Raw genomic sequence first — 24813 nt, forward strand, 5'->3', positions numbered from 1 at the left:
CACCCAAGCTGTTGACTCTTAAAAAGCCGTATTATTCACACATCATCATCCTGGAATCCAGTTAAGGTCAGAATGCACCCAAGCCCTCCCATCACTTCCTCTGGAGTCCTGCCAGCCCCTGCAGAATGGGCCGAGTGGGCCCCAACTGAGCAAACAATTGGCCAGGCGGTGGAAGGGTGGCTGGCCATACCAGCTGGGGTCTCTCAGCTCCCATGGGGGAGCTGACTGCCACTGCCAGCTGGTGCAGGCCTGGAAAGGGGGCACTAGGGAAAGAAGGACCCCCAGACCACTGAGTGAGAGTCATCGCATGTGAGGAAGGGCTTGCAGCATCAGGGGATGGTCGTAGTTCCTCCTCTACATCTCCCCCTCCACTCATGGCCAAGCCCCCTTCCACATGCAGTCTAGAGCATCGCTCCTAAGTGGAGGGATTTTCAAGAATCCAGAGCAGCAGGGGAGAAAATGCCCAGAGACTGGGACATGACTATTTGGCAAAGCTTATCAATAGAGGCCTCACCTGTCAGCATTTGTGGCTGTGCAGGGAAAGGGGGTGGGGGGCTGAGACCAAAGCTCTGCTCCTCCCTCCGGTGGGGTGGGGGGTTCTCAGGAGCATGGCTGCTCTCAGGGACTTAGCCTGTAGCAGAAGAAATGGCAGGTTCTCTGGCATGGTTCTGGCATAGCTGGGCATGGTTCTCTGGCATCCTCATCCTCCAGCCAACTGAGTGCTGAGAAGTAGGGTGTGGGTGATGTGCCCAGCCTGGACACTGGGACCTCTTTCTGCTGCTGTGCATGCCATGAGCTGTGTATCTTGCTCCCTAGCTGTCACAGACATCTGGGTAGTTAAAGCTAACAGTTTGGCTTACCCGACCACTACAGGAGGAAGCTAATATCCAGGGAGGTGCCACGGTTCCCCTGGGGTGACTCCCCAGGTATGGACAGGGCTGATCCAGGGTGTGTGAATGAGAAAACATACATGAAGTCCCTAGGGCAGTGGCTGCCAGTGTCACCTGGTCAACTGTGAATTGTGTGAGCTTACTTTGTGCTAAGTTTGGGGAGGTTCCTATATATGAAAGAGCATCATTTCCTAGAAAATCCCAGGCCGCCATGGCCTTCTGCAGGAGACACAGACACTCCCAGGACAGTGCTTGGTTGCCATTCATCGGCAGGGCAGGAGGGAGTCCAACGCCATCATCCCTGGAATGTGGGGGCTGTTCGCTCTGCTGGGAAATCAGGTGAGGGGGGGACATACACTGGGCGTGGCTTGGCACCTCTAAATAGCCAACAAGCAGCTGTTTCTTCACTTTTGGGGCGCTCTGCCTAATTCTTTCTCAATTAGCCACTGGATTACTGTGTAGGGCATTTGGCTCAGCTGGTGCTGGCTGCATTACAGAGCAATCCTGCCGCTAAGCGCCTGCTGTACCTTTCATCTATCTACAGGAGGGCTTGGCTTTATCATACACAGCCTAGGGCTGTGCCCACTTTACAGATGGCAAAGCCAAGACCAAGAGACAAGGAAAAGTTCTCCTACTCTGCAGTGCAGAGGCAGAATAGCCTGGTGACAAAGCCGTTGGCACCAAACAGCCTGAGGTCCAGTGCCAGTAATACCAGCTGTGTGATCTTAGTCAAGTCATTCACCTCCATCTCAGTTTTCTAATCTGCAGCATAACACCGCTAGTAACACCGACCTCACAGGGCCGACGTGTACATTAAATGAGATGATGTGCACGAAGTTATTATGGAGCCTGGCAGCTGTATAGGAACCTTCCCTAGGCCCCTATCTCCTTCCCCGCCCCCTCCTCTGGGACCTCCATCTAACAACACTCCTTTCTTCCCAACCCTTGAGGGGTAAACCCTTCTTCCAACTTTTGATCTCCAATTAAAAAGTGGGGGAAAGTGTGTGTTCTTTATCCTCTATTCCCCAGAGCATTGCTGAGGAGCCTGCAGGGGAAGCCAGATGTGGAGAGGGGAGGAGTGGCTGGGAGAATGAAAGGAGAAAGAAATGATAGTCAACCCCTTTAATTGTTGCATAATTGGCACGCTCGGCAACCTCAGTTATTACTCTAGAGCTTTCATGTGAGCTTCTCACTGGAAGGGTATTTCTCCCTCGGGCCCCGTAAATCTCTGCCACTTAGACCTCTCTCATCTCTGGCAGCAGAGGGAAGATCAAACCCCCACGGCCCAGGCTGTGGTTTGGCTCATCTGCAGACTCCTCTCTGGGGGGAGCTCGGCTCCCAGCCGTACCACCTGGGGAGGAGGGGCCGGGTGCGGGCACGCACACGCGTGGCCACACAGGCATCCAAAACTACACACAGGTAGCATACCTGCTGCATGGGTCCTGCTCTCTGTGGTCCTCTGTCTGCACAGATACCCCTGCCCCACTCTCAGCACTGTCCGGAGATACCCTCCACAAATGCATCTGTGGTTATACAGATGCCCTTATGCCCTCCGCTCTGGGACCGGGCTGCCGGGTTCCAGCCCCAGTCTCTGTCTGCAGGCTGGGTCAGCCGGAGCATGTGGCCTCAGCTCTAGGAGCCTCACTTTCTCCGGCTGTATAGTAGGCTACCTCAAAGATGAGGGGTAAAGGAGAGAGACTTATTCATGTTGTCTTTCACTCCCAAGGAGCCAGTGCTTTGAGCAGGGTCCAGGGCTGAGTATTACTATGCCCTCTCTTTCTGGGGCTGAACAAATCACTCAGATGCCACTCCAACCTTTGGGTGACAAGCCTTGCTTTGCCTTGAGGAGCCTGACCTCACCAGAAGAAGCCTCCTGGGACCTTCCCATGTAGTCGTCACCACTCCAGACTTTGCAAAGAAACCTCAGGCAGAAGCAAACAGGACGTTCTCTGTCCTGCACCCACAACTCCCCTCCACTCCCACAGCGAGGATGACCCACACTTGCTGGGAAATTTGCACTCAGAAATGAGCTAGCCCTCAGCCTATAAAGTTGCACTTCCAGAGCAGACTCAAAATTTGTCTGAGTTGCTCTAGTTTGTAAGTGACAGGAAACCTCTAGAATGCATCCCTCTGGCCTCATAGTACATAGCTCCATTTAGCATTAACCCCTCAAGGACAGAGCAGTTGCAGGACTACATAAGATTGTCAGTTGAGGAATAGGAGAGGTCATGATGAAGAACAGTCCTGGGAAGGTTCTACAAAGAGGTGGCAGAACTTGAGGCCAAGGTGCCAGGGCCCCTAGGTCAGTGCTTAGGATTACAAGCGTGGAGGCCACCAGCAGCTGTCCTAGCCTGATAGCTAGTGATCCTCAAATTCCTAACATACCCACCAGCAGCAATTTTTGCAAAGAAATAGAAAAGAACCAATCAAGGTCTAGCAACTCCAATTGTAACCCAAGGGCCTGCTCTCACTCCTCCAAGAGGTGCTTGATATCTGCACCTCAGCTAGAACCAGAGGATCAGGCTGTGGTTCAGGATGTCTGGAGACAAGAGCTCCGCCCTTCCTCGTGCCTGGGTGATGATCTCTGTGCCTTGTTATAACCTCATTAAACAAATCAAGCCCAACTGGAGCCCTGTGCTGGCTGGCTGTTCCCTTTGGAGGACAGCCTGGGGCCTTAGTAAGAACAGAAACCTTCTGGTGCCAGTGCCTCTAAATCAAGACCAGCATTCAACAGGAGTCTAGAAGGGGAGAAGAGCAGGGCAGGAATTTATAGAATTCCTCCTGGCTGTACAAAACTGTACATAACACGTCAGACCTCCTCTAGTGACAGATGCTTCAGCGATCTGTTGCTTTGGGATGTTTTTACTTCAACAGCTGTTGTAACTAGAAAATGTCCCCAGTCTCTGTGACATTGAAACCACAAATACCAACACGTTTTACTCTTGACTGGCTTGGACTTGGCCCTGAAAGTATCTGGCCATCACTCACTCCTGGGCCTGATGGTCAGTGACTTTGGCTTGGAACGGGGCCCCAAGCTATTTCCACTGAGGTCCTTCCAGATATGGGGCTTCCTGGGACAATCAAGCATTGATCTTGAATTGACAGACCTGGATTCAAGTCCTGGTTCTGCCACTAGTGTGTGACATGTACAAGTCACCTCTCAAGAGCCTCAGTTTCCACAAACAGAGAACAAGGATGCTAATTTACAATTCAGGGGACTGTTGCAAGCAAGGGTCACATTACTTGAGATAATTTACGTAGTGCCTGGGATGCTGTAGGTGCTTAATATATGGTGGCTTTCTCTGTCCTCTCACTTCACATTTTTTTGATAGGAAATTAACAGCGGGTGTTGTATTACAATTTGTTATCTTCAAATTGGCTACCCTCTCATTTAACATTGGATGGAAGGCATCTGAAGGTGGCCAGGAGGGTATTACCCAGAAGTGTCATCTCACAGCAGTCCAGGCTGTGACTCATCTCCTCCGTAGGGTGAATAGGAATTCCCAGGCTGCTGTGGTTGTTTCCTGTGGCTGCTATAACAAAACACCATGAATTTAAGAAAACACCAAATTACTCAACAATACTAGAGGTCAGTAGTGCAAAATCAACATGTTGGCAGGGTGGGTGCCTTCTGCAGGGTTTGAGGCAGAATCTGTGCTCAGCCTCTCTCCTAACTTCTGGTGGCACTGACTGCCTTGGCATTCTCTGGCATGGAGCCCCATCCCTCCAGTCTTTGCCTCCACCCTCATAGTGCCTTTTTATCTGTGCCTTGAGAATCCTTGTCATTGGGTTTAGGGCCAGCCTTGTTAACCCATGGAATTCCTTCTGCAAAGGTTCTCTGTCTGAGGAAGGTCACAGTCCCGGCACTAGGAATTAGAATCTGGGTCTATCTTTTGGGGGGCCACAGTTCAACCCACTACAGCTACCCATGGGCTGGCTCTGCAGCAAAGGTTCAGATGAATTGTGCCAATCCCCCCATCCTTTTTTTATTCTTGTTTTGAGACAGGGTCTCACTAGGTAGCTCAGGCTGGCCTCAAACTTGGGGCAGTCCTCCTGCCTCAGCCTCCCAAGTGGGGGATTATAGGCATGTGCTACCATGCTTGGCCAGTTTCTCTTTTTATCTCAAGGCGAGTGCTGATTATCCAACCATTCCCTCAACAAGAAGTAAAATTTTATTTTTGCTTCAAATCCTGTCTCATCTCCTCTCATTTCTTCCTCCGGTCACTTGTTGAGAAAGACAAGGCAGGTATTGTATATTCTCGTGTCACAGGTGGGAAAACCAAGGCACAGAGCAGTTGACTTCCCTCAGGTCATTGAGCTCATTAAGACACAAGGTAAGAACTCAGGTTTCTCCGCTCCTCGCTCAGTGTCAGCCACTCAGACCAGCTGCCTCTTGAGGTTAAGCATCGAAGAACACTTTCCCCTCCCGTTCTTAATCATCTTACATTTGTGGGTTTATTAGCTGCAAATTTGTGGGCATTTGTGGCTTATAGAGGAATTTATTGTTCCATATAAACCCTTTTTTTGCTGGCTTCCCCCGCAGAACCACTAATGACTTTTAACAGGCAGAAAATTGAGCTGCCCAATGAGTTTGTCTTATGTTCTGTGACCACACGGGTTATTAATAGTTCTTCCCAGCATAACATTCCCTTTCCCACCGCCCTGGTGTCGGGGTAGCCAAGGTCGCACTCTGTCACTGTTACCCCTTCCTCCCCTGCTGGCAATGGGACCAAAGCTTGCACTCTGAACTCCCACACACACAGCCCTTGCTCCCCCAGGCACCCCAGCAGCTGGTCTGGAGTGGGAAGGAAGCAAGGTTAAGGGGGCGGGAGTTCGGAGAGCCACGAAATCCATAGATGCGGTAGAAGTGCAGGCCCAGCTCTTGCATAGCTGTAGGAAGGAGGGACTGGTAACAAACAATCAGTGACTGATACTTCTTCTGTTGCTTTAGATTCACTCATTCCCTAAATACTTACTGAGCATCTACTTTGTGCCAGAACATTATAGGCACTCAAGAATAAGCATTTACAAATGACAAAAACATTGCTCCTGAATTCCTAGAGACAGGTGGAGGTTCTAGACCAGAAGTCCCGAGTTCCTTTAAACTTATCACAGATGTGCTGTTCCCAGCATTTGTGACATCATTGCCCCAATCCCGTAACCTTGGTGTGCCCCGGCCTCATCTCCTTTTGCTCTTTCCCCTGTGATCTGATCTAGTCTCATGGCTTTCAAGCCATGATATTGCTGATGAATATTGATATATGATATTGCTGATGTATATTTCAAGCCAGTATATTGCTGATGACTCCAGCCCTCCCTGAATCCAGACCTCCGTGTCCACCACCAGTCCACCCACAGCCTAGGAACAAGCATGGTGTTTCTTGCTCTAACTTTGGAGGCCACTCTGATGGCCCCCCGGCTTTGCCTTGGGGCCAGGTTACCTTCTCACAAACCCAGTTGTTCCGAACCTCAGAGCCTGGACTTCTTTTCTTTTTCTTCTCTTTTTAATCTTTTGAGACAGGATCTCACTATGTAATTCAACGTGGCCTTGAACTCACGGTGTAGCCCAGGCTGGCCTCAAACTTGAGGTGATCCCCCTGCCTCAGCCTCCTGAGGGACTGGATTACAGTCATGTGCTACCGCATCTGGCTAAGGGTCCCAACTTCAGATCTGCAAGTTGAGGTCTCTAAGATAGGTCTTCAAGGCACATTTTGCTGTGGTGAGGAGCACCACAGGGATTCCAGGTCCCTCGCATTAATGGTTCCTGGCATTCTGCATTGTCCACGGGGATCTGATCACACCCGGAGAACTGGGTCCTGTTCTGGATGTTATACCTTAAGAATGATGAGGGTTTTCCTGGGGAGGGTGGTGAGGAGGCAAAGTATCTGCAGAACATGAATCAATGAACTGGGAAGATGCCTTGTGTGGAGTAGGATCACCTTGGGAAGACAGAGGCATCTTTTATGGACTTCCAGCTGGCAGGGTGAGGGCCAAGGGAGGAAGCAAAGGTGGTCCTCTAACTCAGGCTGAAGAAGCATTACTGAGTCTGCAGAGCAGCCCAACAATAACCACTCTGGACAGCCAGCACAGTCGGTGAGCTCAGCCGTTCCATCAGTCCAAGCAGAACCTGGATCTCCATCCCGGCAGAATCTGAGTTGGTGCCTGCTATGGGGGTGGCTTGGACTGTCACCTTGATCTCCCTTCCATCTAGATCTAGGCTGCTGTGATCCAGGTGCTTCATTAGAGCAGGGCACCGTGGAATCTTAATACGAGGGGCCAGCAGCTGTCATGAAAGACAACACACCATTGCTTCAGCTGTACGCTAAAGGTTCTCTCTGGCAAGGAAGAGAGTGTAGCCGGAGGGAGGAAAGGTGTGTCTGTGTCTCTCAATAGAAATTGATGACAATTTTACTAATTGCTGCATTTATTAATGGGTGGCCTTTTATGTAGACTGTTTCGAAGGTAAAACAATGCTATTAGTCATAAAGTGCTTGTTGGTTGGTTCCTGGCTTTTTAACTCATATACGCCAAGCATGCGGAGTCAGATTCAAGACAGAGACTCCATCTGCAGTTTGAGAAGAGCAATTAAGACATATATTAATTGTGCTTGCCTGCCTTTGTTCCAGGCCTTTGGGAGATAAAAGTGGTTCAGGGTTTACAAGCAATCAGAAATTTCTTTGTTTTGTGTTTTGCACAGTGGAGTGAGGTTTGCCCACATTCCCCCATGAGCCTTATCTGCCATCTGGTAATAAACACAAATATTAGCCTTGAGAGTAAAAATGTAGGTGGAAGCTCAATGAATGATATTTATCTTTCTTAATTGCTGTGAGAAGTACATAGACTAACTTGGGCACTTACTACTGTAGCATCTGATGAATGAAGTGTTTGTTCCAGGGTACAGTGTCTAGTGAAAGGAAGAGGTAAAAGGAATTGGCATTATTTGAACATCTATTCTGTGCCAGTCTCTGGGCCAGATGAACAGAGTGGCCTTCTGCGCTGGGTGTTCCTATCTGCAGGTGAAAAAACAAGCTAAGAAAATCAAGTGATTTTTCAAGGTGATCTTGTTGGTACACAGAACACCAACAATCTTCTGCTCCAATACAGATAATACACAAACAGATGTCTAGCCTCTAAGTCCTAACCATTTGACTTTGACATGCTTAAAATACCTAAAGAAGCCCCTCTGGAACCCTCTTCCATTTATTCTTTCCCAGTCTCTAGGAAACTTTCTTCTTAGCCCTGCTGTTTGTAGCCTGGAAGGATCCAACTGTGGGTAGTACTGAATGTTTTAAGCCAGGAGCCAAGAGGCCTGTGTTCGAGTTCTAACTCTGGAACTCACAGCGAAATACCTTTTTCTCTCCAAGCCCTAGTTTTTTCTAATCAACTAATAAGAAGGAGCTGCACAAGAGAAGGGGCTGTAAAATCCTGACAGTTCTGTATCTGGTTCACAGTGAGGCTCCCCAGAGATCTTAGGAGCTGGCCATTTCTGCACAGCCAGCTGAAAGGAGAAGACAGGGATGCAGGTCCTCGAGCAGCTTAAGGCTTGAGTGCCTTCTCAGCTACTTTGACTTATTGCATGAGTTTGCCATCAGTTTTGATTGGATTTGGCTGGAAACAGCCAAGCAGATGAAGGGGAGGATTAGCCACGGACAGCTGCAGCTTCCAGATCGAACTCCGGGTGGAATTGGGAATGGTTTCTCTTTAACCTCAGCCCTTCCCCTAGCTCCCGGGAGCTGCAGACAGAACAATGAACTCTCGCTGGGCTTCTGGCTGATTCTAGGGGCTATTAAAGATAATAGGCTATAAAGCCATGGATGAGTTTTCCAGCCAAAGTTTAAGGCATCATAAACCATTCTGCAACGGAAGAATCAGATGGAGCCTTGTGCCAGAGGTTTTTCCTGTGGTCACCAAGACTCTGCATGTTAGGGTTGAATCCCAAGGGGCCAAGACACTGTCCTGGAGCAGCCAGCCACAAAGGCTATAGGGGCCCCCCATTGTGAGGCCTTGTCCAGTGGCCTCAAATAATCATCTCCAGCTATGAACATTCACATATATGCCCCCTTCCTGAGTAGCATGAGATCCAAAAGTGAACCCATATGTTCCCTGACCTCAGCAAGCTTCCTATCTCAGAGGACAGTATCCCACTCTGGAGTTGAACTGGATTTCAAATCAAGCTCTTCCATTATGAGCTGCAGAACTATGGCCAAGTGATTACTTCATTGTGTGCCTCAGTTTCTCACATGCAAAGTGGAGATTATAATAGTACCCACCACAAAGGGTTGGCAAAAGGAATTAAATGAAGTAATATATGTAAATATCTGAGAACCATGACCTTTCCATAGTAATTACTACTATTACCACCACCATCATCATTACCGGTCTGATGCTGGGCATGCAGAGGAGGAAAACACCAGAAAAATGCTGAGAGAGTCAGTGATTCAGTTTAACTGCAGGGATGAGGTTGGACTCATGGAGAAAGGTATATTTGAGCCCGACTTCAAAGGATGACTAGAATTTCAACAGCTGAGGATGTGGAGAAAGGGCATTCCAGGCTGAGGGTAAGAGTGGTCCAAGTAAATATACAAGGGTGTGAAAATACATGGAGGGTTGAAATGTAGATGCAACCAAAAGATGGTTAAGGGCTTTGGAGCCCACTGAGGAATCTGAACTTTGTTCTGTAGGTCTTTGTTCTGGAATCTTTTTCCAATTTTTTTTCAGTGTAGATGGACAGAATCAGCTGATTCTGTCCCTCTACACTGAAAAAAAAGTGGAAGTCTATTTTGCAGATGCGTGGTAGCTAAGAGCGTTGTCTCCAGACTCCAACTGCCAGAGTTCAAATCCTGGCTGTGACACTGACTTAGTTCAAATAGGCTGAATTATTGTAATAAATAGACCAAAACATATTTAATGGCTCAGACACAATAGAAGTTTATTTCTGAATCATGCAACAGTCCAACGAGGGTGTTTCTTCCTGGAGGGTGGCATTCCTCCATGTGGTGACTCAGGAAGAACCCTTCTTGGATTCTTAGAACCTTAGTGTTTTGGGTATTTAGCTGGTAGAAGGGTAGAAAGGCTATCAAAGAGACAGTGGTGGCTATTTTATTAACTCTAGACTAGAAATGCCCATCTTCTTGAGTATGAATCTAGTCATGTGGCCACATCTACAGCAGCAGAGACTTGGAAATACACTTCAGCTACATTCCTGGCTATTCCTTTTTATACGATAGGAGAGTGCTGTGCAACAGAACTTTCTGCAGTGGTGGAAATGCTCTAGGTCTGTGCTTCTAATCTGATAGCTGCTAGCCGCATTTGACCATGGAACGTTTGGAGTGTGGCTAGAAAACTGAGAACTGGATTTTTAATTGTATTTACTTGTAATTAACTTAAATAGCCACATATAGCTAATAGCTATGGTGTGGGACAGTGCAATAATAAAGAAAAGAGAGGGGCTGGGGATATAGCTCAGTGGCACAGTGCCTGTCTGGCAAGCATAAGGTCCTGAGCATGATTCCCAGTAAAAAAAAGAGAGAGAGAGAGGAGGGATTTTGCAGACAGTGGTTTCTGTCCTGATCATTTATCAGTTGTTGAGTGACTCATTTAATCTCTCTGTCTTACTTTCCTGAACTGTAAAATGGGAATAATTAGAGTGCCTGCCTCCTAAAGCACTTGTGAGGATTAAGAGAGATCACTTATTGGCTGGCACAGGGTCAAGGTTCAAACAATGCTAGTTTGTGGATGGCCTGAAGTCAGGGGACCTGATAGGAGTGTATAGGTCAGTTCAGGGCAGAGAGCCTTCCAGGTTTACCTCCGAAGATTGTCCTTCCTCCAACCAACTATACTCGTTCTTTCCAAACACAATTCCAGAACACTCATTTCCTCTAAATCACACTCTCCCTGCTTGCTACGCTCATCCCTTCCCATTGAGATCTAGCCCCGCCTTCAATGGCATGATGAAGCCCTCACAGGTGTGCAGGATCTCAGTAGTTTCTGACGGTCCTCATGCTTTGTATGTCCTCCAGGACCTGCCACATCATGCTAAAGTTGCTCACCTTGTTGTCTTGTGCATTTGTCTAGACAGGAGTGCTTTTTATCCATCTCCTTACCTTCCACTTTACCCAGCAGAATTCACTGTGTATTTTGGGACATTTGGCAACAAATGTCTGTTACACTGAGTTGAATTCATTAGTGGTAGAGAGAGTTGCAAAGACATGTTCCCTGGACAATTACAGCCAGAGATTATATCTACACAGCACCAAATGAGGAAGGGCTTTGGCAATTGCCCAAGTCATTGAATCTATGTAGACATCCACATGGGAAAATCCAGGCCACCTCATTGGTGTGGAGCTTGCAGAATTCTTTTTGACATTTGTGCAATTTTTCTTCTTCCACATTTCTCTATAAAAATAACCTTCTAGTTCACATGCCTTTTACCATGTGTCTTTTCCTACTGTTAGTCCACTCTTGGCAAAATTCCTGACCAGAAATTCCTGACCAGAAACGGCCAACAAGGGCTGGAACCACTCAATTCAGCTGCCTGGACATGAGTCCAGTGAACTGTACAAAAGCTAAGTGATAGCAAAGTCATTCCATGGCCTCATCCCATGGCCTCTGTGGCTAACAGTGTCACTTGGGACTATCATGTGCCACTGTGACATCAACCTCAAAATCTTAAGAACATACCCCCAAATACCCTAGATTTCTTAAGAATTTATTAATGCTTTATTATAACTGTTTATTTAGAGCCTTGGATTTATTCATTTAACAAGTATTTGTTAAGTTCCTGATCAGTGCCAGATATTATTCTGGTATGTAGAATATGAGACAGAGTAAGTTCTTGTGTTCCAGAAGCTTTCACTCTGGTTGGATGGGAAGAAAATAAATGTGTCAGGTGGCAATAAATTCTATGAGGGCAAAGAAAGCAGGGTGTCTCATTATCCATTGCTATGTCACATCTCACTCCAAAACAGTGGCTTCAAACAATACCTTGTTATTTCTCCTGAATACATGGGTTGGCTGGGCTTGTTGGGTGATTCTTCTGCTGGAGACCCCCGCCCCAGCTCACTCAGGAGGCTGCGGTCATTTGGAGGCTCAGCTAGGGCAGGGCCTCACTCAGGACCTGGGGCCTTGCTGCTGGCTATTGGCTATTGGCTGTTCTCTGTCCACATGGCTCTCCTATTCAAGAGTCCAGCCTGGACTTCCTTACATGGTAATGCAAGTATTCTAGTATGACAAAGGTGGAGGATTGTGATTTAGGGTTAGGTCAGACCATACCACTTCCACCTTATTCTATTGATCAGTGCCATTCACATAGCCAGCCTAGTCGTCAGGTTGGTGCCACCTTTTGATAGGAGAAACTGCAAAGGATTTGTGACCCCCTTTTTTTAGATTCTTTTTTTTTAAAATAAGATGCATTTTATTTAGTATGTTCAGGGTTGTTGGGGTCAAACCCAGTGACTAAGGCATACTAAGTATACATTCTTCCACTAAGCTACATCCCCAGCCCTGTGATCACTTTTAATCTAGCACATGTGGTGAATGAATAGTGAATGACAGACAGGGTATGTTATTTGAAACAGAGTGGTCAGAGAAGGCCTCTCTGATGAGATGTAATTTGGGCAGACACCTGCGTGAAGCAAGGAAATAAGCCATATAAGTACTTGGGGGAAGAGCATTCTAGGCAGAAACAATAGCAAGCAAAGGCTCTGAGGCCAGACTAATGCAATGCTTTGCCTTTAGATATTGATTCAATATTAAGGCTTTTCAATGAAGTTACATCCATCTAACTCATGGGAAATGCAATCTCCTTGGGCAACAGTGGAGAATTCCTAAGAGAACTGAACCAAATTAGAAAGGGAACTCATGATTTTGAAAGACAGATAGGACAATGAATTATATAAAAAATTTAAGACCAAAAAGCATCCATCTCTCTCATCTCTGATGCCTCCATTCACAACTCTACCCATCCGATGTTCCAGGCAGCTTCTGAAGCCTTTGGTAGAACTGCAGGAATCTCAGAGTTTAAAGATCCTCCTGTGGCCCACTCCGGTACCTATGGCTTCAGTCTATGTGCTTTGCACCCATCCTGGCCTCAGCTTGACCACAGACTGATGCTCACCTGGCTGTGAGACTGTCTCTGAGCAAATCAAGGTGTGACATGTGGGAAGCCAAGGTGTTTGGCTCCTTAAAGGACAAGCAGAGCCGAGGCCAGCAGAAGGGATTTTATGCTGCAATTACCAGAATCACCAGGGCAGTCTGAAGGTAATTGGGTAATTAGTGTGTGTGTGGAGGGGGCAATTATCCTGCCCACTGGCTGCCAGATGCCTGTCACTGCTGCTCTGGCCCTTGGGTTGGGTTCCTGGCTCTACCTGTGGACTATTAAGCGTAATGACCCTGTCATGCCGAAGAGCCTGTCATTATCTCTGTGTTACCATCATATTTACCCACAAAATCTTGCCAACTCTCTCTGTACTTAGAGGACCTCCATGTGGTCCCCCTGCCCTGGCACTGGACAACCTTACAATTGTCAGGATACACGTGGCTTTAAAAGGTTGAAAAATGGACTGTGGTTCTGGGGTCCTCCTGGGAGGCTCAAAAGGGACACTGGAACTGACACAACCCCATTAACAAAGCCTGTGACTGTCACCCTCAGAAACAGGATCTTCGCGGCATCAGGACCACCCAGGTCAGGCACATTTCCCCATGAGGCTAATTCATTGGCTACTGTGTAAAACCAAAGCCAACTTGACATTTTGCAAGTTGCTGTCTCTCTTAAGTCTCTCAGCCCTGCCAAGAGGAAACCCCATCACTGACATAGAGCGGAACTTTTAAAAAGTACTCGGCAACTCTTACTCTGTGCTTCCCAGTCACTCTTCATTGTCTCCCACAAAACTCAGACACCCCCTCTTTCTACAGCCTGCCTCTGCCTTTGGGGCTCTTGTTTGTCATGAATAGCTCTAAATCTTTTGTTTCTGAGGAAAATCAAATTGGCCCATGGTCTCTCCCATTTCTCCTCCCTCCCTTTACCCTGTCATGGCTACCAAAGGCACAAAGACCAAGGGCACCTAAACCATGCTTTTATGAGCATCTTTTTACATAGATCTTTATGCACGAGCACAGACTCTTCAGTAGGTTGCAGTCCTAGACTTGGAGGGCCTGAGTATGAATGAATGTTTTAATTTGAAGTGATGGTCAGATTGTTTCTAAAGGTTGTACACATTCAAATTTCCAACAATAGTTTGTTAGAAGCCTGTTTGCCTAGAACCTTGCCAAATGGGGTTCTTTGTAAAAAAGAAAAAAAAGGAAAATGCAGAGAAGCATAAGAGAAAACAAAGATTGGCAGTCATACCACTATCCAAAGATAAAAATTGCTATACACATTTTAGAGGATGACAGCCAAGGCCATAGCTAAGGTAAGTCACCTTTGGAACTTTCTGGGAGCCCTAATGCTAGTAACAAAATGTTAAATATCACCCCGTTCTTCCTCTCCCCCACCACCCCTCATGTCTCCTAAGGCCTGAGATACTTTCCTCAGCTTGTGGAGACTTCTGAGGGGTGTGGTTCCAGGTACCCACACCCTCAACATACATCCCCCATTTCAAACAGTTCTGGTGCCAGAAAGACGCGGAGCTTAAGGATTTGTGGAGTAGGAATGGAGTACAAGCATTCCAAAAATGTGTTTCCAGACATTGGCAGCTGGATCCAACAGATTGGAAAACCCATCCCTCTGGCCAATCCCAGAGCCAAGTTTCCATTTCTCAGGGACCCTGACATGCCCCGTTAAGCCTCTACGCTAATGACAGCTCTGCTTTCCATTCCAGAGACTTGAATTATAACGAGCTGCAGGAGTTCCCCATGGCCATCCGGACCCTGGGCAGACTGCAGGAACTGTAAGCTGCTCTGTTGGTGTCTGTGGGCATCTTTTCCTCCCGAGGGCAGGGGCCAGCCTTGGCCTCCCTCACCTCCTCACCTCCCATGGTCCTTGTAAAAGCTGTAGCTACGGGCCTTTCCTGGCCCCCAGGACAGCTCTAAGTAGTCACAGGCCTCATTAGCTTGGCTTTGAACATTTCCTAATGGTATGTCATCAGCAGAAGTGACCCTGGGTCTTCAAGCCGGGGAAGACCCATGGCATGAGCCACCTCTGGTAGCCTGGGCTGGGCATTGCCCCTGTCTTGCAGAAGCTCATAAGGATCTAAGAGGCTTACTGTAAACTGGAGTGGAGTCAAATGAAGAGGGGCTGAAGGTTTATGAAATGAGTCCCAAACTTTCATACAGCCCAGGTCTTCATAACTTAAACTACCACCTAAGACCTAGAGTGCCAGTCCCCTTCATTTCCAGGCTTTGAGGCCAAGCCAGCCTCCATTTGAGGAACATCCTCCCCCCAGGGTCCCCTGGAAGCTCTCTTCTTTCTGCACCCTCCTTTTTCTAGCACATACCCCTGGCTTCCTCTGTGGGGACCCACCAGGGTTCCTACCACACGGGACCAAGGAGAGGTCCCCTCTTGACAACTTGCCCTTGAGTTGCTCTCTCAGGCTTCCTGAGATCTGCAGCCTGAGGCTCCAGCCTTGCTCTCTTGGCTCTTGTTTGAGAAAGGATAAGTGTGTTACTGAACAAAGAAGGAAGCTCACAGGCAAGACTTGAACCTAGAGTCTCCAGGCTGGTGTCTGTTTGTCCACAAGCTGTCCAGTCAGCCTCACAGATGTCTATGTCTTTCCCCACCCCAAACCCCCACCACTCCTGGGTGCTGTCTTGCAGGGGCTTCCACAACAACAACATCAAGGCTATACCCGAGAGGGCCTTCATGGGCAACCCTCTGCTGCAGACGATGTGAGTACTGCTCATGCGGCTCTGGGCACTGAGTGTTGCAGGGAAGAGGAGGACAGGGCTCTTAGAAAGCACCAGGAAGGCAGGAAGATGGGAGGACCACTCACTCCCTCTTGTCTCTTCGCTGGGTTTCCCCTGGGAGGAGAAGGAAGCAGTGGTCAGCCTTGGTTCCCACTGAAAGCAACAAGAAACTGAATTAGGTGTTTGGGTCTTTTCTTCCAGACACTTTTATGATAACCCAATCCAGTCTGTGGGAAGGTCAGCCTTCCAGTACCTGCCTAAACTACACACGCTGTAAGTGTTGCCTGTGGGCTGCCGCAGCCTGGACCACCCCTTCTTCATGTCTTGCTCCCTCCTGTTTCTGCTCGAGGTTTCTCCCCTACAATGTATGGCCCTGCTGGGAAGCATGGCCTTTGGGGAGACGGCCCCACTTTCCTCACATCTCTACCCAGCTGTGTGAATGGCCTCACTCCACGTCCGAAACCAGCAGTAGGAGATGGATAAAGAGGTCCTTCTCTGAGGCATTTTATCTGACTTCTCTGGTTAGCCTGCTCATGGATGCTGTCCCATAGGGCCCTGCTGAGTGAACAGCTGACCCAGGTCCAAAAGCTGTGCATTTTCAAAGCTGGCTGTCAGAGACCCTGGAGCATAGCTCCCTGGGACTCTTACCGTGGTCTTCAGCACACTTGGCCTGTAGGTGTGCCTTCCTTTCCTCCTTCCCAGTCCTGCAGTTCCCAGCCAGGTCTCTCTTCTTCAAAAGCATGCATGGCTTGCTCTCAGCACCGTGGCCTCACGGTAACATAGCTGATGCCTTCAAAGCACCTGCCGCATGTTCCTTAGTGCATTCCAGCTCCATCCCAACCATGGGAGTAGCTCTTACTGGCCCATTTTATTGATGGAACCTGAGGTGCTGGGGTACTCTCCAGACATGCACCCAAATCCCCAACTTCTGATCTTGGCCTCATTGCTGGATACTGCCTTCTTCTCAGGGTCTTATTTGTTTGTGTCCTGTTGTGCGCAGGCTCCATGTCCTCTCCGTGATAGGGAACAGCAGGCAGGGAAAACCATCAGTCTAAAGCAGTTTTAAAGAAAGTGAAGCCAAATAAAGCCACAGCAGGTGGCTAATTAAGAGAGACCCTACCTCAGGCTCTAAGAGGCAAGCCCAGCAGCCAAGGACTTTTTATTAGAAGCACCATGCTGTTGACTTTTCAACACGTGGTTCCCATGTCCCTTATCTTTTTGTTTTTGTTGTTGTTCTTATTGTTGCAATATTGAAGCTGCCTAGCTCAATCTGGGCTAGGGCGGGCTGAGCCAACCTAAGAAACTGGCTATCTGAAGCCTTCTGTGCACCAATCAGTCTCCACCCAGGCTAGCATGGCTGCTTTGGGGGCGGCTGGGGAAAGTTGACATGTCCCCAAAAGGTGAGTGTGTCCCTTTAGGTTAAAAATACCCATGTTGAGATGCCTTGACTCACCTTTCCAAGACTGTCTCCCTTTCCAGATCCCTGAACGGTGCCACAGACATCCAGGAGTTCCCAGACCTCAAAGGCACCACCAGCCTGGAGATCCTGTGAGTGGACTCTCTCTCCCTCCACCTGCTCTATCTCCCCGGGAGCTCGTCCATCTCGTGTCCTGGAAAGCTGTCGCCTCCTCTGGCCTGCCTCTTGCTGCATGGCCTGCATCAGACCATGGTTATCTCCTGATGCAGTGCTGCTTGCAGGCCAGGCAGGGGCTGGCGGGATGCGGATGAGAGGCTGGCCTTCCTCTGTTTACTGTGCTGGGATTTTTCAAATCTGACTTCAGAGTTCCTAACCCCAGGCCATGCGTGCACTGCGGACACAGGCAGGGAGTGGGGGTTGTGAAAACCCACCTTCTTTGTCATTCTGCAGCTTGCTCTGAACAAAGGCCTTCTCAGACTCTCTGTTATTATACCCTGTGGAGGGAAGGGGTGGCAGTGCATAGTAGGCCTTCAATGCATTTTAAGGAATGAGTGAAACAATCAAGCAAACACCAGAGAGCCAGGAAGTCAGCTCCCTGCCTCACATCTCACAGCTCATTCATGGCCTCGCTGGGACTGGAACTCTGCTCTGTGCCTCTATTGTCTTGCTCCAGTGTTGCTGGCATGTAGAAAATTTTCCATGAGAGAAATAACAGTCCCGCAAGGATGACCTTGGCCTTGGGTCTTTCCTAGGACACCCTGTGCCTAAGCCAAGCCCATTCTCCCATCTGCCCTCACAGCCCTCTCCACCCTGGGTCTTTCTTTCTTTCCCTTCTCTTCTCCCTACCCCAAGGCGCAGGGAGTAAACTCTGTGCTTTGTTCCCATGATCCCACTTGAGCTTTTTTCTGTCTACTCCCTTCCATGGCTACCCCTCCTCCATACAGCCCCTAGAGCACAGAAGATTTAGTCCTGGTCCCACAGGCCCAGTGTTGCTGGAGACCATTATGAGAGATGGGGTGGGGCTGGGCTGGGGGGAATGGGTGGGGCTGGGCTTGTAAAGTCTGTCTGCCCAGCAGAGGCCCCTCGGCTGTGGCCCTCTCTCTTCGCTTCCTACCCCAGCTCCTCCAGCCCCAGGGGAGCTTGGCACTCAGATGCCAACGGCTGCCTGCTCCTTTCTGTCCCCACAGCCCCACCCCCTGCCCTGTCTCTCCCATTACATCTCTCTTTTGTCAGTTCTGTCCTCCCAGGACAGTATCAGACCCAGAGCTGGAGATGTGTAGCTGGGAATGACTGGGCCCTGGGACTGGTGCCAGCTGTGTCTCTGTTCTCCCTGCAGGACCCTGACCCGTGCGGGCATCCGGCTGCTCCCACCAGGAATGTGCCAACAGCTGCCCAGGCTCCGAGTCCTGTGAGTGGCTCATAAGCATTCCACAGTCATGGCATTGTGCCCCAGAAAAGCCTCTCCTTCTTCTATCCACTAGGTCATAGCAGCTTAGGCTTCCGCTGAGACCTGCCCAAGAGGGACTGGGCTATCCTCTCTTGTTCCAGACAAAAAGACAGTGATTGGTCTTTGGAGTCAGACACGGGTTGTTTGAGGACCAGTTAGGCCCCTCACTAGCTGCACTTATTTGGGGTCATTCTTTAATGTCTCTGAACCTCAGTCTCCTCATCTAAGAAGTGCAAATAAATTTTTGAGGGTTGAAAAAATATGTGTAAGGACCCTGGCACACAGTAGGTGCTCAATAAATGGCATTATTACTCTAATATGTACAAGAAAGTTAATTCTTTCTGGGACTGTTGAAGGAAGTACTCAAGCGACCTGTAAGGTAAATCAAGGGGGATTTTTTCTATTTCCCTGACTCTAGTTTAAATCTGAGGCTCCTCACCAGGGTCCATAGTCCCACAGTCCCAGTGGGTACACTGACCCTGTCTGGAAATATGGGCCTTGCCACTGTCTGGCACTGAATCCTAGGACTGGTCCTGGGCCTTAGTGCCTCAACTGCTGAGTGAAAGGGTAGGGCCAGATGCTCTCTGAGGGCACTGCCAACTTTGTAAGTGGTGGTTATGGGTGTTGTTCACTTGGGCTGGCATCGACAGCTTGCTCAGTAATGCATGTATGCCTGCTGGCTGTCTCCCTGCCCTGCAGCTCACTCTCTGTCTCTCTTCTTGTCCCCATGTCCATCACTCCCTACTCTACTTCCTGCAGGATGCTCCCAGAGTCCTCCAGGCTTTCCTGTGGGAAAGGCAGCACCACTGGGAAAAAATGCTGAGCCAGCCCCACCCAGGCCCAGTGAGGAGCGGGGCTTAGCAGGGGGACATGAAGAGGAGTCTAATTGAGGAAACCAATTCCCTGGTGGGAGGTGTGTCCACAGCCGTGTCCCTGCAGGTCCCCAAGACCTTCAGCTGCTTAACAGGAAAGCACAGCCAGAGCTGCTTCCCCCACCCCCACGCCGCCGCTGTGCCCCAGCCCTGGACTTCCTGTCTCTTCCAGGGAGCTGTCTCACAATCAGATCGAGGAGCTGCCCAGCCTGCACAGGTGTCAGAAATTGGAGGAAATGTAAGTCTGGGGGCCAGGGAGGGGCAAAGGCATACAAACCAGAGCTGGGCAGGCCTGAGGGGAGGTGGGCAACGAGGGTAAAAGCATTTTTCTCTTTCTTGGAGTTGGCTGAACCCAGGATTTAGGGGTAGGAGCTTGGCAGAGGCCTGGACATGACCCTTAGGGCTCACACAGCAGACAGACCCAGGGGCTGTATGGGACTCAACAGCAACACAGAAGTGCAGTAGTGATGCGGCTGGTGGTGGGTCAAGGCCATATCAGGGCTCAAAGGGCTGGACACGAGGCTTCCGAGGAGCTGGGGCTCCCTGCTCTCTCATTGTCACACTCCCCTAACACACACACAGGCACACGTTTGCTCACATACATATATACAAGTATACGTGAGGTCCAAGTTTCACAGGGAAAAAAGCTACTTTAAAAATCCTAAATTCTGCGCACCCAGCTCCTGCTCTCTCAAGCTCGAAGGCCTCTAGAGCCTCCAGGGTAGGTACCTGCCTCTAGGCAGAGCAGTGCTTTGGGGGCCAGGAGAGGGACCACACCAGGGTTTGTCCTGTTTGGGTGACTCTGCAAGAAGGGGTCCGGGGTCCAGCTCCTATGCAGACTGCCTGGGTACTCAGCTGTGCTTCTCAGCTCAACCCAGTCACTCCAGCTGCCCCAGGGCTGGGCGGTGTCCCACTGCCGTGCTGGGGTCTGAGGACCCACGTGGAAGGGGAGCGTGGGGCGCAGCTCAGCTGGGCTAGGAGCCAGGCCCGGTGGGAACACTGGAAGCTAACTCTCTTTTGGGCCACAGGGATGGTTTTGTGGCTTTGTCTCCTGACCCACTTACCCAAGGCAACCGGATCCCCCTGTGCTCCCTTTAATTCTGGTGACTTCCGTGGGCTGGGCCCTTTCTTCCCATGCCAGGAGAAGTCGGGGGCTCTCTTTTCTTCCTCCCAGTGCTGGGGGGTGTGGAGCAGAGCCAGAGTTTGAGCTTGCAAGCTCATCAAGCCTTTCTTGCTGCCCCAGTGGCCTCCAACACAACCGCATCTGGAAAATTGGAGCGGACACCTTCAGCCAGCTGAGCTCCTTACAAGCCCTGTGAGTACCTGCAGTGCCCAGGGGTGGGTCGTGGAGGAGCCACCGTATCCCTCTGGCATGCTCGAACTCACAGCGCACGTGTCCTGTGTAAGCACACAACAGGCACGGCACCCGCTTGCTCCATAGCCCTTTCTCCAGCACACACTGGAGAGGGACCTTGCCCCCCGGATGGGTTCACAAGCCATTTCTCCAGCTGGTACCCAAGGGGCCATGAGGCTCAGGAGCCAAGCTGCTAGGTCCTTGTTCTGAGGTCCACAGCCAGGTTGGGAGTCGGGCAGCAGAAGGAACTCAAGGCTAAGGTCCCCTGAAGGCTAAGGTCACCGCTGCTGGGAGCAAATCAAATGGGGAGTATGTGAGGGAGAGCCCAGATGGGAGCAGTGCATCCTCCATAGGTCACTGTCCTCTCCTATCACACACTCTGCCCACAGGGACCTGAGCTGGAACTCCATTCGGTCCATCCACCCAGAGGCCTTCTCCACTCTGCGTTCCTTGGTCAAGCTGTAAGTGGCTGCTGACACTCCTCCAGGACACTGGGGACCAACTGGGGCTGTGGGCTGGTGGGGAGGGGGAAGGGAGGGCCACCCCTGAGAAGGGACACCCATGTTTGACTACATATCCAAGCGAGATGGGCTCCAGCTTAATCAATCATTCTGACAGTCCGTTTGACAGACTGTGGAGCCTGATAAACACAGCCTGCCTCCCGCAGGCGCTGGAACATCATCTGCTAATGTTCTGCAACATTTTGGCGGACCCGGGCCTCCTCATGTCCCCTACCCGAACCCACCCCGGCCTCTACATCCTCTCCATGCGCCAGTACAGAGCGTGTGGGCCTGGCACTCCCTCTCAGTGCTAGAGGGTGGTGGCTGATGTGGGAGCCAGGGTCTCAGTGCTCGAGGGTCCCTTGCTTGAGCACTACTCTGAGAACTGCCATTCTGCAGGGCAGTAGGGGACCACAGGTCCTCTAAATTGCATGGGATATAAACAAGAAGTCTGCCATCCTGCTATATGGTCATTATATCAGGGTAAGAAGGGCTTCTGATGGGGCTTCCTTGCACTATGGTGCAGCTTGTCCACTGCACGAAGGTTCCTGCCCACAGGGGAGCCGATAGCCTATGTGGCTCCTTGCTAGCCTGTGTGTCCTGAAGCCACATCCATCTAGAAGGGGCTTCTTTCTGAGTAAGACAAAGATTCCTCTGGCCTAGCCCCAACCTGGCCTCAGAGAATCCAACCCGGGCCCCTCACTCCACAGTGATGTCTCCAAGGCCCAGGGGCAGAAGTTTGCTCTAAGCCAAGCACCAGAACCCAGAGTTCCTGGTGGCACATGGTCCCTCCCCAGTCTGCGGCTCTCTGGGTCTGGGCCACAGATTTGCAAAACCCTCACCTCCCTCTTCCCTCTCCTGTTTGCTCTGCTCCTGCCACATAGGTAGGGCAGATATTTTTACCCTTTGAGAGATGAGGACATTGGAACGCAGGCCGATCTGTGACTCCCTTTGGTTACCTAGTGCGTCAGTGACAGTGCCAGGTTTCCTGCCTCCCAGTCTAGAGCTGTTTCCACGATGCACCGGCTGTGGCTGTGCTGTTTGCTTTGGAGCCCTGGCTTCCTCTAACCCAACTCCCATGTAAGACCATGTATGTCCTCACCTCTGGCTACAAGGCAGGCACAGCCAGGCGAAACGAATGACCCAATCCCTGCTTGTAGCCAACTCTGTCCTACCCTCAGCTCTGGCTTCTTGAGTCATCAAAGAAGCAGAGGAGAGACAGGAAAGAAGCAAACAGCAGCTAGGTTCCCTGGGTAGGGCGGACAGAGGGTGCTGGGATGGGATTCAGACCTGAGCACAGGAGCTGAGAGGGATGTTACCTTCACATTGGGACAGCTTAGTATTAACCTAGAACAGTCCCTAGTACATGGTTGGCACCCAATGTTTGCCGAATGAATAATGAATGGATGAATGAGTTATAGATGGTGCCTCTAGCAACTTTTGAGAGTCCTCTTCCCCCAGCAAGTAATGCTGTCTTCTCTCTATGCTTATCTTCTGTCCTTTGCTCCTCTCCTCTTGCTTCCATCCCAGGCACACTGGCCACACCCTCAGCACAGCCCTGCCCCCTCAGCAACCCCAATGACTGCCAATAACCCTGACCATCCACTGTCCTAGGGACCTGACAGACAACCAGCTGGCCACACTGCCCCTGGCCGGGCTTGGGGGCCTGATGCATCTGAAGCTCAAAGGGAACCCGGCTCTGTCTCAGGCCTTCTCCAAGGACAGTTTCCCAAAACTGAGGTGAGAGCCTGGCTTTCCCCGACCCCGGTGGAGGTTGGCCCCTGGTCAGATAAAAAGCATGGAGGGACATGGAGAAAGCCACAGGGCCTCAGCCCGAGAAAAGCCGGGTGGCTTAGAGTATGACCAGGACTGCATGGGAAGTGCTCACCTGCCCTCCTTCCAGCCTGGCCATGGTCTGGTACACACCTCCCCTTCCTCCTTGTCTCTTTTAGCATTTTCCCCCACCCCAAGAACCACCTGTGAGGACAGAAGCAATGTGAAGGGCCCGTAGACCTCCTTGCCCTGTGCCTGGTTCCACATGGCCAGACTATCCATGATCACATGGGCAGCATCTGGCCCCTGGGATCAGGGCAGAGCCCAGGGCACTGATGAGTGGAAAACAAGCTACACAGCAAGTCCCTGGTGCTAATGACATCCAGACCTCTTTTCTGCAGCAGTGACAGCAGTGCAGCCTGTGTGGCCCAAGCCCCATCCGCTGCAAGCTCATTAGATGCCCAAGGCATCTGCCCTGGCCTTCAGAGGGCACCAAATCCAGTTCTGATGTGCCCAGAAAGGGTGGGAGACAGGCTGTGAGTCTCAAAGGGGAAGGGTAAAGAGTCACTAGGAACATCCCTGCCTCTTTAAATATAAAAGAAGTTGCTGCCCAGGATCGAGGGCAGAGCATCCAGAGTACTATGTCCCCTCAAAGAAGTTTTTGCGCTTTCTGAGCCCGCTGGACAGAAGGTTTCTTCCCCATCTCAGTGCTGGAGATGAATGAGGAGAAAACTGGAATATGTCCAGAGTCCTCCAGAGCCCAGTTAGGCTGCAAGACTCTCACAAAGGAAGCCCAGGAGGCTGCTGGCACAGGGAGCAGGGTGCTGTAGGGTTGAACAGCAGGCACTGAGTGCTTGATTCTTGGACTGGAGCTCTTTTCACTTAGACTAAAGTCTTAGACTCCAAACATACTGAGGCTGCCTTTCTCTCCTCGGCCAGGATCCTGGAGGTGCCCTATGCCTACCAGTGCTGTGCCTATGGCCCCTGTGCCAGCTTCTCTAAGGGCTCCGGGCAGTGGCATGCTGAGGACTTCCACCTGGAGGAGCAGGAGGCCCCAAAGAAGCCCCTGAGCCTCCTTACTGGACAAGCTGAGACCCACTGTGAGTGACTGGAGGCCCTGGGCTGGCGAGTTGGGGGCTGTAAGTTAGAGAGGAAGCTCCGGGACCTGGAAAGAGGTCTCACAGGAGCTGGAGAGAGAAGTCTTGGTGTAGGGGTGGGGGTAGGGGTGGGGAGTGCTTGGGACCTAGGAGAGTCTCTGCCAATGTTTCCACTTTGTCTCTCCCAGGCTGCACCCTGGAGGTGCTTGGGGAAGAGTAAGGATGTAATGACAGCAGCAGTAATGTCCCAACACTTGCCCAGCCTTTGCGTTCACAAGCACTTTATGCTCACCATCTGTCTCAATACTGGTGCATCTGTCTCAATACTTATGGCTCACATGCTGCTTCTCCACGATGCCCCCTAGTCACCAGATTCCTCCAACTCAGGGCATTTTCAGAGAAGACAGAATCCTTGGTTAATCACCTTGAGTCAAATGTAGGATTCAATTAAATCGATTGAATTAAACCTGCTTCCGGAAAAAAGTAAAATTCCCTCACAATGTGTTTGTATTCATCAGTTTTCCCATTGCTGGACACAATACCTAACACTCAAACTTGAAAGAGGAAAAGTTGAAGTTGGCTTATGTTTTAAGGGGATTCAGTCTGTGGTCAGTTAGCTCCA

General features: G+C 50.3%; 1 protein-coding gene across 1 annotated transcript in view; it reads left to right on the top strand.

Annotated features, from left to right (window-relative positions):
* The window catches only part of Lgr6 (leucine-rich repeat containing G protein-coupled receptor 6), a gene marked incomplete in the record, with an annotated part of 106680 nt that overhangs the window by 74810 nt on the left and 7057 nt on the right, over nucleotides 1-24813 (top strand). Inside the window, 10 exon segments of the mRNA XM_013522356.1 lie at nucleotides 14708-14776; nucleotides 15642-15713; nucleotides 15933-16004; nucleotides 17211-17279; nucleotides 18485-18556; nucleotides 19640-19705; nucleotides 20711-20782; nucleotides 21211-21282; nucleotides 22936-23061; nucleotides 24034-24194. Of these exon segments, the coding sequence (XP_013377810.1) occupies nucleotides 14708-14776; nucleotides 15642-15713; nucleotides 15933-16004; nucleotides 17211-17279; nucleotides 18485-18556; nucleotides 19640-19705; nucleotides 20711-20782; nucleotides 21211-21282; nucleotides 22936-23061; nucleotides 24034-24194 (851 nt within the window).

Source organism: Chinchilla lanigera, unplaced genomic scaffold, assembly GCF_000276665.1.
Source record: "Chinchilla lanigera isolate Chin_1 unplaced genomic scaffold, ChiLan1.0 scaffold00005, whole genome shotgun sequence".
In the NCBI taxonomy this organism is placed as follows: domain Eukaryota; kingdom Metazoa; phylum Chordata; class Mammalia; order Rodentia; family Chinchillidae; genus Chinchilla; species Chinchilla lanigera.